General features: G+C 33.4%; 2 protein-coding genes across 21 annotated transcripts in view; one reads left to right on the top strand and one right to left on the bottom strand.

Annotated features, from left to right (window-relative positions):
* LOC141446838 (uncharacterized) overlaps positions 1 to 14529 on the top strand; it is a 366903-nt gene that overhangs the window by 43279 nt on the left and 309095 nt on the right. The gene's annotated exons all lie outside the window — the stretch shown is intronic.
* Positions 851 to 9557, bottom strand: LOC141446837 (uncharacterized). Its single transcript, XM_074113673.1, has 3 exons — positions 8923 to 9557; positions 6131 to 6220; positions 851 to 1491 (listed from the first exon to the last, which is right to left on the bottom strand). The coding sequence occupies exons 1-3, from the start codon at positions 9053 to 9055 to the stop codon at positions 1166 to 1168; spliced, it is 549 nt and encodes a 182-aa protein (XP_073969774.1). The 5' UTR covers positions 9056 to 9557; the 3' UTR covers positions 851 to 1165.

Here is a 14529-nt window from a genome sequence, read left to right as displayed (position 1 = left end):
TTAGGTCCACATGAGCTTAAAAAATGGGCAACTGGACGGGAAAGTGAGAAAAAAAACTTCCCTGAAGTTTGGATATTAAATTTTTTCCTGCTTAAAAATTAGCTCTACGTAAACGATAAGATTTAGTTAAGCTTAAGTTCAGTTATTTTATTGAATTTAGAATATTAGATTATCTTGAGCTTCAGAAGAGTCAAAATTTAGAAACTCATTAATAATTGCTAAGATATGTTTTTAATATAATTTCAAATTCTCCTTTTTTTGAATTGATGGACTTATTGTACTGACAATTGGTTCCTTAACTGTAGCCGTAGTACTCGTAATATCGCTTTTGATTGGTCCATACATTACTTTAGTAAATTTTGAAATAATTACTTTCTGCAATTGACTTAATTTAAGAGGATTTTTTAAAAAAAGTTTATCATTATTAAGTCATGAAATAATATTACGTACAGCATCTTGCTTGATGTTAGAAGTTAAATGAGATGAATAAGAAGGTTTCTTTTAGGTTACAGTAAAGGGGTTTCGAAAGTTTCATGTGATATTTAATAAAAAAAAGGTGTTAATTTGATGGTTTTAAATTCAAAATTGTATTTTTCAATGTGGATCTAATCTTGAAATTTAAATTATTAACCTGAACATTACGCTTAAGACACTTTTAGAGATTGTCTAACTTTACCGTTTCTCCGAAACGTTCACTGAATGCATTTAACTGGTATGCTATTACAAATTAATGTTATAAATCTATATTTGACACTTCCCGATAACTGAGACTTCGAAAAGCCTTTTAAACATTGGCTGGTTTTCCATGGTGAATGACGATTTTTGAATCCGGCTTCCGTTTCCTCCGTCTTTTGGGGGCCGTCAGTTTCTCTCATATAACCTTTAATATGCTCCACTATGTCTGGAGTTAATAAGGGCTTGTCCCTTAAACAGGTTGTTGCCACAGTTCTAGTCTACAGTTTGGGGTGTAGATTTGAGGTGGTGATTATTTAAAGGGAGAGGAATTAAAAACCTAAAACAAATCAAGTAATAAATATATAAATTTATTTACAAATAAATAATAAATTACATTTCTAACGGTTTTGTCATTAAATTTGTCCCAATATGCTTTTTCAGATTAATTTCAATTAAAAATGTGAAAAATTCATTCCATCATTTTTTGGTTTCACTTCCAACCATATCTGTAATCATCCACCCTGGACAGATCATCAGCTCTTCTATAATCCGTGTAATAATCCGTGATATGAGCATGATGTGGCGGCGGTGGAGGCGGTAATTGTACAATCCTTGGTGGTGGCAGTAATCCTCGTAGTGCTAATGCTGCCGTCACAACCAGTGCTGTCAATCCTGACCATAATCCTTTAAAGGCGGCCAATGCTACCGTACCAAATACCAGCGGTACAGCAATGCCAGTCTTCAAGCCAAAAAGTAGCAATAATGGTAGAGCGATTTTTTTAAGAACGCCACCTCGTTTGGAATTCCTACCTGTAACTGTGATAATAAAATTTCTGCTTAAATTTAATTATTAGAATTTTAAAATTAAAGAAAAATCTTAGAAATCTAATAATGTTACTTCTCACTTCCGGTGCACCCTTTCTCGCTATTTATATTTCTGGATGATCTAGCAATGTTTTATCTATTATTACTGAATTAAATTCCCCTGGTAGGTAGACTGACTTCAAGACAGTTTTAGTAAAAACGCCAGATCTTTTTTTTTTTTTTTTTTTTTTTTTTTTTTTTGGCATTGGCTTCCGCCATACAGCCAGCATCGTCTAGGTGCTTATCACTAGAATATCACTCACTCTCCATTCTTACTTATAAATACATTCGCTTCACACATTCATCCCTCTACTATATACCGCTATTTACATAAACTTCTGCTAATGGATGGAGCAACACTCTGTGCTCCTGCCATCCTTATAGCTTAACCAAAATTAAAATCACGTAATCCTTCTCTAAGCATTTTCTTCCATTCATTCTAATTCGGCTATAGCTTTTACGGAAAACGCCAGGTCTTAGTGTAGACAGAAATAGTATTGAATAATCGTCTTTTTTTAAAGTAAAGTAATCGCCTATTTTTTCAGGCGGCGCTTAACGTCCATCTATAACTTTATTACTATAGGTTTATTATTGTTCAAGTTATAAGTAACTAAACGATTGACAGACTCACTATTTCCGTTGATTGATTTAGTTCAAATTTGCAAGGGAAATGCACACATTGTAGGAGGGGTCCTTTTTCAATCATTTATTTTTTTGTTGATTCAATTACAACAAAAATTTCAGACCCTTGTCCCGGCGTCCCTCCCTCTAATGGGTCCCGGAAAAAAAAAATAGTCTGAAGAGTCAGTTATATTTTTGCCATTTTCCTTAATCTTTCAAGTGTCTTTAGTACATCGTAAAATGAGCACATGAAGCATACAATTTTTAATACTGAACATGACAAAACTTCTTTCATCGTGAAAATATTAATTTCTAATGAAATTGTCGTCAAATAAATTATTCCTTTTATAGTTTAACAAAATTAGACAATTTTGTCAACGAAAATGTTGCCAATTTATTGGTTTACTTTAAATTTGAATATTTACTTTAAATATTTTACCAAAAATATTTCTGAGTTTAATTTAATTTTTTAATGGCAACAATAGTATTGTTCTTACAATTGCTTTATTAAAAAAAATTGAAACTTTAAATTTTAATTTAATAAATAATAAAGGAACTAAATAAAAGATTTGGTTAAAGTCAAAGAATGTTCATCATTATAGCATTTTTATTAATAATTCAAAGTGTAGCCTCCATTAATTTAAAGGTATTTAGGTCTCCTAAACAAGTGGGCTCTCCTACATGTGACGCGGTTGGTCATGTGAGTGATTGTGCCGTGTCTAAGTGTGAGTGAAGCGTGAGATTCAACCTACTGCCCTACCTGTTGAATGTTATGTGCTAGATATTATTATATTATTATTATTATTATTATTTTTAAATTATCCTCTATCTTCCTTCCTTGTCTAGCTCGAAATACGTATTTATATTTAATTTAAAGGAACATTTTTTTGGAAGTCTTTTTCGTGAAAAAGTTTTTGGTTTTTATGGAAAATGAAATTTTATATTTCTAAAATAAAGAAAAAAGTTAAAAAGTTTCTCTCAGTATCTTCATCACAAGGACGCTACTTTCTTTTATTGCCCCCACTCCTTTTTTTTAAACAAACATACATCCGGAGGAAACGTCTTCTTCTTTCAGTTATAATACCCCCATTCACTGACACACATACATACTCACGGATACTCTATAAACACATCAGACCACGAAGAAGAGCGAGAGAATTTTCACTTTAGTCCGTTTCCTTTATAAATAAGGATACGCGCGTTTCTCCTTTGTCATTCATTTCTACGTTCGACTTTGTACAAGTTGCTTCGTATATTTACAAACATTAGCCTAGACAAGAAATAATTTCTTTGAAATTCATTTGAAAATGTCTAACCTTTTTTTTTTTTATTTTTACTAGGGTTTTTCTTTTAAATAATTTTTCCTTCTTTTCACTCGTAATTGAATTAAAGTTTTCCATAGAAATTAGTTATTTCGATCACTGTTGTTTTTGACTCCTTATTTTAGTCGAAAAAAAAATGCACTTTTGAATTATTGAAAACAAATTAAAAAAAGTAAATTTTATTATTGAAACACATTAATTTTTTTAAAACGCGGTTCACGTAAATAAATTTACTTGAAACTCAAAAACAAAACTAAAAACTCGAAGTTTAGGATCATAGTTCACATTTAAGTTTTACGGTTTAAGAAAGTGTGACGTCAGAGTTATACTTGAATCTCTGAACTCGAATGATTTTCTGAGCAAAGTAATTGAGTTTGAAAAGATCATGCCCATTTTATTACGATTAGGGCAGATTTTAATTTCGGATTGAACTGTAATTGTAACTCGTATAATTACATCTTCACTACTAATACTTGATGATGATACAAATGTAATTACACTTAAAAGAGTTTAGTTAGTGCGAGTTTCGATAAGATCATAGGAAACAACGTCCTGGTTCCGGTGTGTGGACTTTGTCCTAATCTTTAACATGTTCCTTACGACAGGAAGTGCTACAATCTTTCGTATGTTCAGTTTTGAGTTTCTAAAGCGGAGGATAAACTCTGTTTAGGTTCCCAGAGTATGGAAGATGGTAGAACGAAAATCGGTCTTATCTGTTCGTAGACATCTTAACTCAAAAAAAACGGGTACTTTTAAAAAAATTCAAATTTCATATTTAATCTAATTGTCACCATGGGAACTCCAAAATAAGTATTAGGACAAATAATTGATTAAACGGAAGTGGTTCTTTACTAAATGGTTTTTCATTTTTTCGTGGGTTTTTCTCAAAATTAATGGCATCATTTTATTATACAATTTCCTTGGGGATGTAGATCTATAAATTTTATCCTAAACATTATCCCAGGATAATTTAAAGGTCCTTTTGGGGAATTTTGGGCACTGTCTTGCTGCCTCTAAGAGGCTATTTCAGTGTTATGCTATCGCACGTGAAATTAATGTGTACTCAATATATAGATAAAAAATTTAAGACTAAGAAAAATCAGTCAACTTTAAATTGGTTTCTTGCCTAGGTATGAACAGTTAGGCTGTTCCTCTAACGTGTCGTTTCAGTACAAAATACTGGGCTGACACCTGTATAAACATTTATGAAAAAATAAAATATCTAATCAATATTAGAAGGAATATAAGTCCACCGGAAGTGTGACCGTACAGAACGAATATTTTGGGGTTTCTAATTATTATTTTTTTAAATCAATACCCAAAAAGGGTTTCATTTTGAAACTTAATGACATCGTATGTTTATATTTAAGGTAACCACAATAAGAGTACTTTGCGTTTTCATTAACATTATTATTATTAAGTACAGCTGTAAGAGATATCTAGAAGGAGATAAGTAAAGGGCAGTTAGGACTTGAATCCGGGACCTTCGCGGGGGGGGGGATCATTACAAACCATTGAACTAATCCAATTCATCTATATGAGTCGTCATATCCTGCTTTTCTAGGTGTTAAAGGAAACCTCAAAACGTTACCCTAAAAACGGAAAATAGATGGGGATCCTATTAGATGGTCAATTGGAGGAAGTTGACTAAATTACGCCGCGAAATAAGTCAACCGGAAGTACCCATTTTTGTGAATATCCTGTGATTTTCTTTAAATTTTAAATTCTCTTTGCATACGTAATCGAGTTTCCGTTAAAGATCAGTTACCTGAATTATAGATGTGGAATAGTAGTTAGACGGAAGTTCAGATATCCTAAGGTTATGTGCGATGTTATACAGCTTTTACTCTTGAATGATTAAGCTAACTTTAAAATTCAATTAGGAAAAATAATTACATGAATCAAACTTTTTTTTTTTTTTTTTTTTTTTTTTTTTTTTTTTTTTTTTTTTTTTTGGCGCATCAACAGCTGAGGTCATTAGCGCCCGGAGCTTTTTCCAGTGCACTGCCGGCCTCCGGACAGTGTTCTCTCGTTACAGACAACACTGTCCATCACCGGACAGTGAGCTGTAAGAAGCTCCTAGGAAAATCAAACTTTTATTTGAATTATTATCATTTTTTTTTTAAATATATCAGTAAAAATACATTAGCGATATCTGGTAAAATGTGGTAGAACTAGAAAGTATAGGAATAATAAATGCAGTAATTTAAATCGTTTAAAAAATTTTTTACTTACAAAAATTGATAAATTATTATTTATTAATTTTAAAAAACTTTAAAAATTAATTATTGAACTAAATTTAAATCGTAATGAATTAAAGAGAATATTAATTATGAACAAGCTATGTGATATTAATTTGATTTTTTATTGATTTTACTTTTTTTTAAACTTTAAAATTGATTTTTATATTGAAAAAAGCGATAATTTAAAAATTACAATTTAAATTTTTAATTCAAATGACGTTTTAATGAACTAACAGATAAGTACAGTTCAGTCTATCAAGTGGTGCACCCTTGCGGCTTTATTAGCAACTAATGTTTATTCCTATTTCTAACTTACTGTGAACTCGCTAACAACACTCCTCTTAATTCGAATTTATATTTTTTTAAATATATTTAAATTAATAATTTGTATTAGAATTACGTTACCTTCATGGAAAATTCTATCTTTAGAATTTTCACGTGCAGTTTGATTAGTCAAAATTCCCTCGGCTGAAGATTTGTCCACTCCATCTGAAACTGCTAACCTATTTGATTATAGTATCATATGGTTTTATTTTTTCTTAGAAAAGATCAGCTGTTTTTTTTATGTTTAACAAATTAAACAAACTTTGAATTTGTTTGTTTTTGTTTGTTTTTTTAATTGTCACCGGAAGTACAAAGTTTTGAGGAAATCTTGTCTGTTGGAAAATGTGATTTTTACAAATTGAATTTTATGTAAGTTATTGATTATCTGCTTCTGGTTAGTCTTTCCGAGTTTTTTTGAAGCACATGCACCGGAAGTTCCGATTAATCGAAACCAAATTTTCAGGTTTTGTTTTTATTTTTTGAAAACAGACTGAACGCCAAAACCAAATTACGACTATGAAACGTCTAACATACACACAGAGGTTACTTGAAGCTTAAGAGATCCTTCTAGGGAAAGGGAAGATAACGCCCGTACCCCCCAAAATTGAATATTTCAATTAAATTTAAAAGGGTTTCCTGGGGGAGCTGAGAAGAAACAATTTTTCTCTGCTCGATTCTGCCACATGTAAAGTTTAAATGAGCTTTTCTTACAGTTCAAAAGAAAATCCTTCCTTATAGTTTTTATTATTCTTTGTTTTTCTCACTCTTTTTTCCGTGTTTTTTGACAGTTTCCAAAATTTTCATTCGAATTTGAGTGTAAGGTGTTTTAAGAGACCCTCAAAATTTTGAAATTTTTTTCTCAGGGAATATCGATCTAGGTGAAGTGATCTGAAAATGTTGTGACGTCACGTTGCCTTCCAAGTTATTCTTTTATTGCATAGAACACGAGTAACATTAAAAAGCTAACTTTCTATTTAGCACTACTTCTAATCGTTAAGATTTAATTACGAAAATGGTTGTAGAAGGAAGTCATGCGAGGCCCTCACCAGATGTTTATTTTGTAGGCTTTTTCTTTGTTTTTTTGTTTTCTTTCTTTTGATATGAAACTCACGCGTACACTTTTTACCAATTTAATTTATCAGGTATTCTTACAATTGTACAGTGGTGCCAACTATTCTACTAACCTTGCCTATGTGATGACAATGTTGTATTCATTAACACGAATACAATTGCCTTCTGAATTGCTATTGTCTTTTAATTTTTACCCTTTCTGTTTCTCAAGGTGTTTGTACGAGTGTAGGTACTGGTAAAACACGTTACACATTCTGAGCTTTTTTTTCCTCGTTCTCTTGGTGTAAGAATATTAATAGTTTAAAATATCTAGGATTTCTTACCGGAAAGAGTTTAAGCATCACTTTAAAAATAAAAGAATTTTTCAGCGAAGCATTGTGAACTTGTACCAACCTGTCCATAAAATCAATTCTTGTAAAAACAGTATTCCAAAACAAAAGCAATACAAGCTTAACCAGTTAAGCGCATTTGACGTGTATACTCGTCGTGAAAAATATAAAATTGCCATTAACTATAAAAACTAGAAATTTTAATAAAATGCAATAAGAATTTTATTTGGTGGGATGTTTCCCTTTATCTTATCAATAGAACTGCCAAGTATTTTATACGGAGGGGGGTGGAGGGAGTCAGCCAAATGATAAGTGGTTGGTACATGTTTGGTCTCCGCATTAGAGATTGGGGAATTAAGGCACACAAATAGAAGCTCTCAACCCTTGTGCAATGCCGTTTTTACCTTAGATAGAGGTTCAGACCTCAGTACGAGCATGATTTCATTTTGCACAGAATTCAAAGGTCTTGCGTCCCTAGTTAACTAGAGCAATGCATACGTGAAGAGGTGCAAGATTTTTTGAATGAGCACAGAATGCTCTGTAATTTGTAAGCCTCCAGAGATTGCAGAAAAAGTCTCTTGCAGTGACCACTACGACTATTGTAAACTTTTGGTTGTTCTGCCCTGCGTTCAACGTGTAGGCACGCATTGTCTGATTTTAATTCCGCACTCTGTGGGGTTTTTTAATACTAAATTCCACGCTTAACTGGTTAATAGAATTAATGGTAACTAGAACACCTCTAAGGGAATGATTCTTCCGGTGCAGGCGTTTTTCTTGTAACTCTTTATATTGAATACATTATTTGATTCTCAATATTATTACGCAGTTATAATTTTGAGGAAATTGGGATAAGTCTTCCCTTTCGTGCTCTCAGAACTGCTCTAATTTAATTTTTAGTGAAAAAACTGGAAGAAGGCTATGGGTAATATTAACATCCGGTAGTGCTATTTACTTCTAATTTAAGGATTATTGGTAGAAAGGAAGGACTGATTATATTATACAAAAAAAAAATTGTAACTATTGTGGGGTGACCACTTCCTCACCAGAAGATAATATAAAGTTTCCTGGCAAGTTGCAGGGACTTCTACTTCCGTTTATTCGATTAGTTGCTAGATCATGGAAATTTCTCTATAACTAAAGTTTGTACAGGAAATTTCTGATTCAAGGTTCCCATGAGTTTGATCAAGGCACTTCTACGACTGGAATAAATAGGGCTTTTCTTTGAAAGATCATCTGAACATAATGTATGGTTTTGTGTCGTACATAGTATATACAAAAAAAGGATATGTTGAAAATATGAAGGCAGTTGAATATCTTGATTAAATTGCGAGTCTAAAGAAAATTCTAAAAGTATCTTGGTTTTTGCCTCGCTAAAAACCAAGAATATTTGGTCCACCGAAGATTGGATTCACCACTGTTAGTCGATAATAAAATATCGTTAAAATATAATATCCATTTAAATGAATCACTTACCAGTTGATAAAAACGAGTAGCCAGAGTTCGGCGATGATGATACTGTTTGGACCAAGGCTGTAGAAATGCCCAAACAGGCGGAGAACAATATCAGCGCTAAACTAACCAGCACTGTGTACTTCATGCCGAACATTTGGGCTGTGTACAGTCTGGCAGCTGGTTGATATAGTCACCAATGGTTGGCATCATGCCATACCGGACTGGACCTAGTCTTCGCATGTCCATTCTCTCTCTCCAAGTAGATAGATTTCTTCTCCTAGTTGCCATTCATTGTTCCTACTCATTGGTGTTCCACCCTCAGGGCAACTGTGTGCTCTCCATTTATAGTTTTCTCCTTTAAAACTTTGTCTATCCAGTTCACGTGGGTATCAAGGCGAGGAAGGAGATATAAAGGAAACAGCATTTATTAATAGTTCCTGTTAATTATTAAAAATTCCTGTTTTATATTTTAAAAGATCTATGAATACTCACATCGACCTTCTTTTACAAACTTCTAAGCTTAGTTGGTTTCAATATAGGTGCAGCTTTTTATAAAAAAAAAAAGGTCTTTTGTGGAAAATATACACCTCTGAAACCTCAATTCAAGCGAATGCGATAGATGTAATCTGAGTAGACGATGTACGAGTGTCAAAAAGGAAGTTAAAGAGATTTTAACTTCCGGTTATTACGTTTTATTCAAACTTCGGAACTTTAGCAGCTCATCTAGTTCCCTTTAATAGAAGAACAATATTTTGAAAAAGACCGTTTTTACCTCTTTTTTTTTCGGCAACAGTTTCCCTGAAATCTATTTGATCTACGTTGCAAACAATTTACTCATATAGAACGAGGTTATCCCCTTTTTACTTTATTTGGAATTTCATCTTTTATAGAAAAAAAAGAAAAAAATTGTCAAAGTTGGGGGGCTTTCAAAGTCACGCTTTTTTCATGCAGTTTTTTACGATCACCTCCCCTTCTTATAAAAATGGGCCTAACTGGGTCATACATTATACTAAAATATCCCTTTAAAGGTAAGGGCATTCCCCAGGGAGTTGATTGAAAAGGCAGATTGAATTTTTACCCATAATCGTGAAAAATGTTTTAAATGAAAAGTTGTAGGTCAAGTTTTATAGTAAGTTCCGGCAGTTTTCTATTTTTCCTAATATAAATTCGAACTTGCCATATTCTTTCCCTCCCCCTGAGAGTGTAATCTTTACTAATCTGAATCTTCTGTTTTTTTTTTCAGGTAAGTCGACTGATTAGTGTTCACCAACTATGTTCAGTAAGTAATTACTTATGCAATTTGTAAATGTAAATGTACTTACATTTTATTAGTACACTATAAAAGTAGAAGGGTAATTCCGGATATCCTTTTTTAAGCGCTTCCGTTTTATAGCCTACCGTGTTTACGAACTATTTGCCAAAAAATAAAAATAGCACTTCCAATAAAAGAAATATACAGACACTGACCTCTATAAATATATAAAATAAAGTTATTGCCTATTTTTTCAAGCGGTTTTGTCAAGAATGGCTAACCAAAATGGAGATCTAGTGAACACTGGCTTTTCCAACACTAAACCTCCCTTCTTCAATTACATTAATTTAATTTCTCTTCAATAGTTGAAATTTCTGGAGGAAGTCGAGTCAGAGCTTCAATTTTTTTTTCATTTTGAAGAACTTTACGTCTTCAACTTCCTGTGGTCTCCCTATTGACGTTCTACTTCCGGATTGAATTATAAAAAAAAAAAAAAATATTAATACGGAGCCTACTAGACCTTTAAACTGATTGGAATCCCAGAATTACAAAAGTATTCCAGTAAGAAGACTAAATGAACCGAAATATAATGAATAGTTCATTTGAAAGTCGTTTAGCGTAATGAGCGCCCTGTTTTCTGCTTCATTGTATTTTAATTAGTTGATAAATATCTGGAATTCATTTGTTCACTCAATTCATTGTGGAATGTTGTGGTGATTTCTATTTGTTTATTTATTAAATGGCTGAATTTAAATTTATAATAAACTTTGTTTTGAAAAAATTAGCATTATTTTTTTCCTAATTATTCTTGTATCTTTCTCTTACAATTAATGAGAGAAAGGACTGCTTTCTAATGCGAACTGTTCTTTCCTGGCCAATAAGAGTGTAATATCGCACACCTTGTAGTCAACTAGGATTAGATTAGATTTGAACGGCGGGACGGGACCCATGTCCCACGGCACCGCAGCCACCAGAGCCTTATTGTGCCTTCCCTTAAGTCTAGTAGATGAAACCTCCCCTTCTAAGAAGGTTTTGAGGACTTTCCCTACCAGTTCCTTCTGCGCTATAATCTCCTTTGGTCTCAAGGTACCAAAGATATATACTCGTAGTAGCGCAGTCTCTTGATTGCAACGCCGTTTCTTCCTCTTCCTGGCACAATCTGCACAACGGTTCCCCAGCTAATATGCCCTATCTTGTGCAGAACTGCTTTCTGAACCTGCACGTGCCCTGTAAATAGGCCTGTAATCAGGGTGATCTGATTCCTGCCCAAACCTCAGAGTCACTTTGGTTCTTTTTTTCACAACAAGGGCTGATGACACTCTTGCTGTGTTTGATCCCAGGAAGCATCACCCAGTACTTTTTGTGTTCTCTCTCCAGAGCCAATCTCTGAGAGCCTCACGAACTGCACCCCTAGTGATCCAAATAGGAAGTGAGAAGCCTTTTTCCGCTCTTCAAGAAGTCTGCACAGAGAATAAAGAGGCCTCCCACTGTGTGAAAATGCTTTCTGAACTTAGTTCAGCCTAATTCTGATACTAAGCTGGTTCCTACTTAATCTCGCAAGTCTTCTCTAGGTTGTTACTCAGATCGAGCTCCCTCCAAAGCCATTTACTTTAGAGAGGTTCGCATAGGTCCCCTTAATAAAATCGAAGACTGGTTCTGGGCTGAATGAATGAATAAACTTTTATTTAACATTTAAGAATATACATATGTACATAAGGAGTTCCAGTATAAATACTATAACCTCCAAAATATCTATTGTTACAAAATAAAAAAAAAAATAAAAGTAAAAGTAAGTAATGAGGGGAAAAACGATGAAAAACCCTCAGCCATTAAGGAGAGTTTTACTTCAGGGAGTCCTTAACTCTCCTGTGCCTGTGCACCGTGTCCAAACTATAGTCCACTAGGTTCTGGGCTAATATATCGAGTGGGAAGCCCCATTCTTGGCAAGTTGATTGGTTACTTTATTACCCTTGATGTTTGCATCGCTAAGCACATTGCTAACGCCATAATACTTCCTGGCTCTGTCCGAAAGGGGTGAGAATTTCCTTGTGCCTAAGGCAACTTCTGAGATTTTCCTAGGTCCTTTCTATATTAGATTTGAGAATTCTGTGATTCTCTTCTCTGAGAAAGAGAAAAGAGCAGCTTATAATTTAAAAAACTGAACAATGCCACTAATCTTAGCCGACCTCCAGCATTTGTTTGCCCCTCCCCCTCCTTTTAGGGCAGTAAAAGTCTTATTGAAAGTAAAATCACGTAGTTTTGGGGAGGAGACAAAAAATTCCTTTTGTATTCAAAAAGTAAACGTGTTCTTCCAAAAGAACGCGTACTGATCTCATTCAACAAGATTAAATAAAAAAAACACAAAGTGTTAATGGTGACCGCCTGAATAAAAATATAAAGGGAGTAAAACTTTATAAAAATACAAAGATGCAGCAAAGTGCTCTTCAGAAGCACCACGTAGAGATTGGGTCCTCTTTCTTCTCTGCCGCCTCTCCTCCATCTTTCTCCACACCCTCTCTCTCTTATTTTCTCTTTTGGGCGAGAGAAAACAAAAAAAAAAATTGTCTCATTAAGCGCAGAAATGTTCGACTTTACGTTTTGTGTGATTTCTTTCCGTTGAATATTTCTCCGAGGCTAAAGCAACGATGACCTCTCACCTTTTTGACCAACGAGCAGGGCAGCCTTCGCATTAAATGCATTCGGTACTTCCGTTTTAACTGGTTCTTGGCGGTCGTCATAGGATGTACTTCATTCAAGATCTTTTAACTGCTTTTTTTTTTTATTATTATCCTCATTTTGATTTGTGTTTTATGTTGCATTTTTGTTCATTTATCATATTTCCTTGTTGCGTCACTATAATACTCTGTTATGAATTAAGCGGGGGCGGAATCAGTACCTAACGGAACGACTTCCTGTTCACAATAGAGTAGTGTCCAATGAATCCAACACTTTGTCAAAATTCTCTAAATTAGAATCGTAGATTCAATAAATTATTTAAAAAATAAAAAACATACATTACGGTTTTGATTTTAAAAAGTTTGCTAAAGAAGTATAATATCTGTTTACCATAACTACAATGGCCAAGGTAATCATAGTGATGCTGAAGTAGAACATGTCACTGCCTTCTATAGACTTTTTTTTAAATACAATACATGTTAATGATCAAGACTATCTGTCTGTCTCTCTCTCTCTCTCTCTCTCTTTTTCAACTTCAGTTGGTTGTACTGTAATGAAATTGAGTTCAACCATGTGTTATTATAAAAAACAAAAAAGATAAATAATTCAATTATTCGCGTCTTTATTTCCTGTTTTAAATTCTCCATTGAATTTAAGCTCGTTTTTGTTTTAAATTTACAGTATTCATGTAGTTGAGAGTTATACTTAGCCCGCATTACCTACGTGTCTGTAATTGAGTCTAATTGTCTGATTTGTACTTTTCTTTTTTTGCTAAAAGATTTTTCGGCTCTACCAAAAAATCAAAGTCCTCTACACACATATATAAATTATTTACAATCTGCTGAGATATTGAGAAATAAATTTTATACTTTTCTACCGGAAACCCAAATTAAAGTGTCTTAAGAAAATACTATTAAAATTGTAAAGCGACGACTCTTTTAAGTTTTCGAAAACTTGGAAGCATGATTTCGAGTATTTACTTGAAGGTAGAGGATAGCTTGGCCAAGAGTGAAAGTAATTCGTTATCCATTTCCGGATGTTTACTTTTGTTTTTCTCTACGATAACTTATTATACTTCCGCCAAGTGAGGAATGCGTGTTTTTGGAAGAGAATTGGGAATTTTCATCTTCCTTATTAGTTTGGCGATTTTTCTTTGAGTCGGGAAAATTACTTTTTATCCTGATTTCTTAATTCAGTTGCAACGTTTGTCGAGGTCTATTCAGGATGAAATAATCTTTAGTTACCAAGTTTACTTCTAAGGCCTTTTTTTTGTCAGCCTCCAATATTTCACAGAAGTCGTGCTTAGTTTAATTAAAAATTATTAAATCTTTCGTATAATTATATTTTACTACCGCCCTCTTAATGGTGACAAACCATTATTAATGGTTCGTTAAAAGTACAGTGTCTCTGGTGAAGTAAGCTTTAAAAAAAATGAGAAGCATCTTAACGATTTTAGAATGGAATGTTCGCCAGCTGAAACTTTTCATTTTTCGTCTGAAAATTGTTTAGAGATTGCGTAATCTAATCGGCTCTTTTTAAGGATCATTGTTTTGAGGGCTCCAGTTAAGATTGAGGAGTAGTATTCTGAGGAGTTGATTCCATTATACCGAGTCTGGGTCATTTTTTAGTTGCTGTGATGTAGAGTGTTTGCTTATGAATGGTTTTTAATTTGATACCCCATTTTCTCAACCGTTGTGAAA

Source organism: Rhodnius prolixus, unplaced genomic scaffold, assembly GCF_049639745.1.
Source record: "Rhodnius prolixus isolate KJV_2025 unplaced genomic scaffold, Rpr scaffold_7, whole genome shotgun sequence".
NCBI classification, from domain to species: Eukaryota; Metazoa; Arthropoda; class Insecta; order Hemiptera; family Reduviidae; genus Rhodnius; species Rhodnius prolixus.
This window is presented reverse-complemented; position numbering and strand designations above follow the sequence as displayed.

Coding starts and splice junctions, on each gene's coding strand:
- LOC141446837 (XM_074113673.1), bottom strand. CDS start 9,055: ATGTTCGGCATGAAGTACACAGTGCTGGTTAGTTTAGCGCTGATATTG. Junction 6,221..8,922: donor CTACTCGTTTTTATCAACTG/GTAAGTGATTCA, acceptor ATAGGTTAGCAG/TTTCAGATGGAGTGGACAAA. Junction 1,492..6,130: donor AGATAGAATTTTCCATGAAG/GTAACGTAATTC, acceptor TTATTATCACAG/TTACAGGTAGGAATTCCAAA.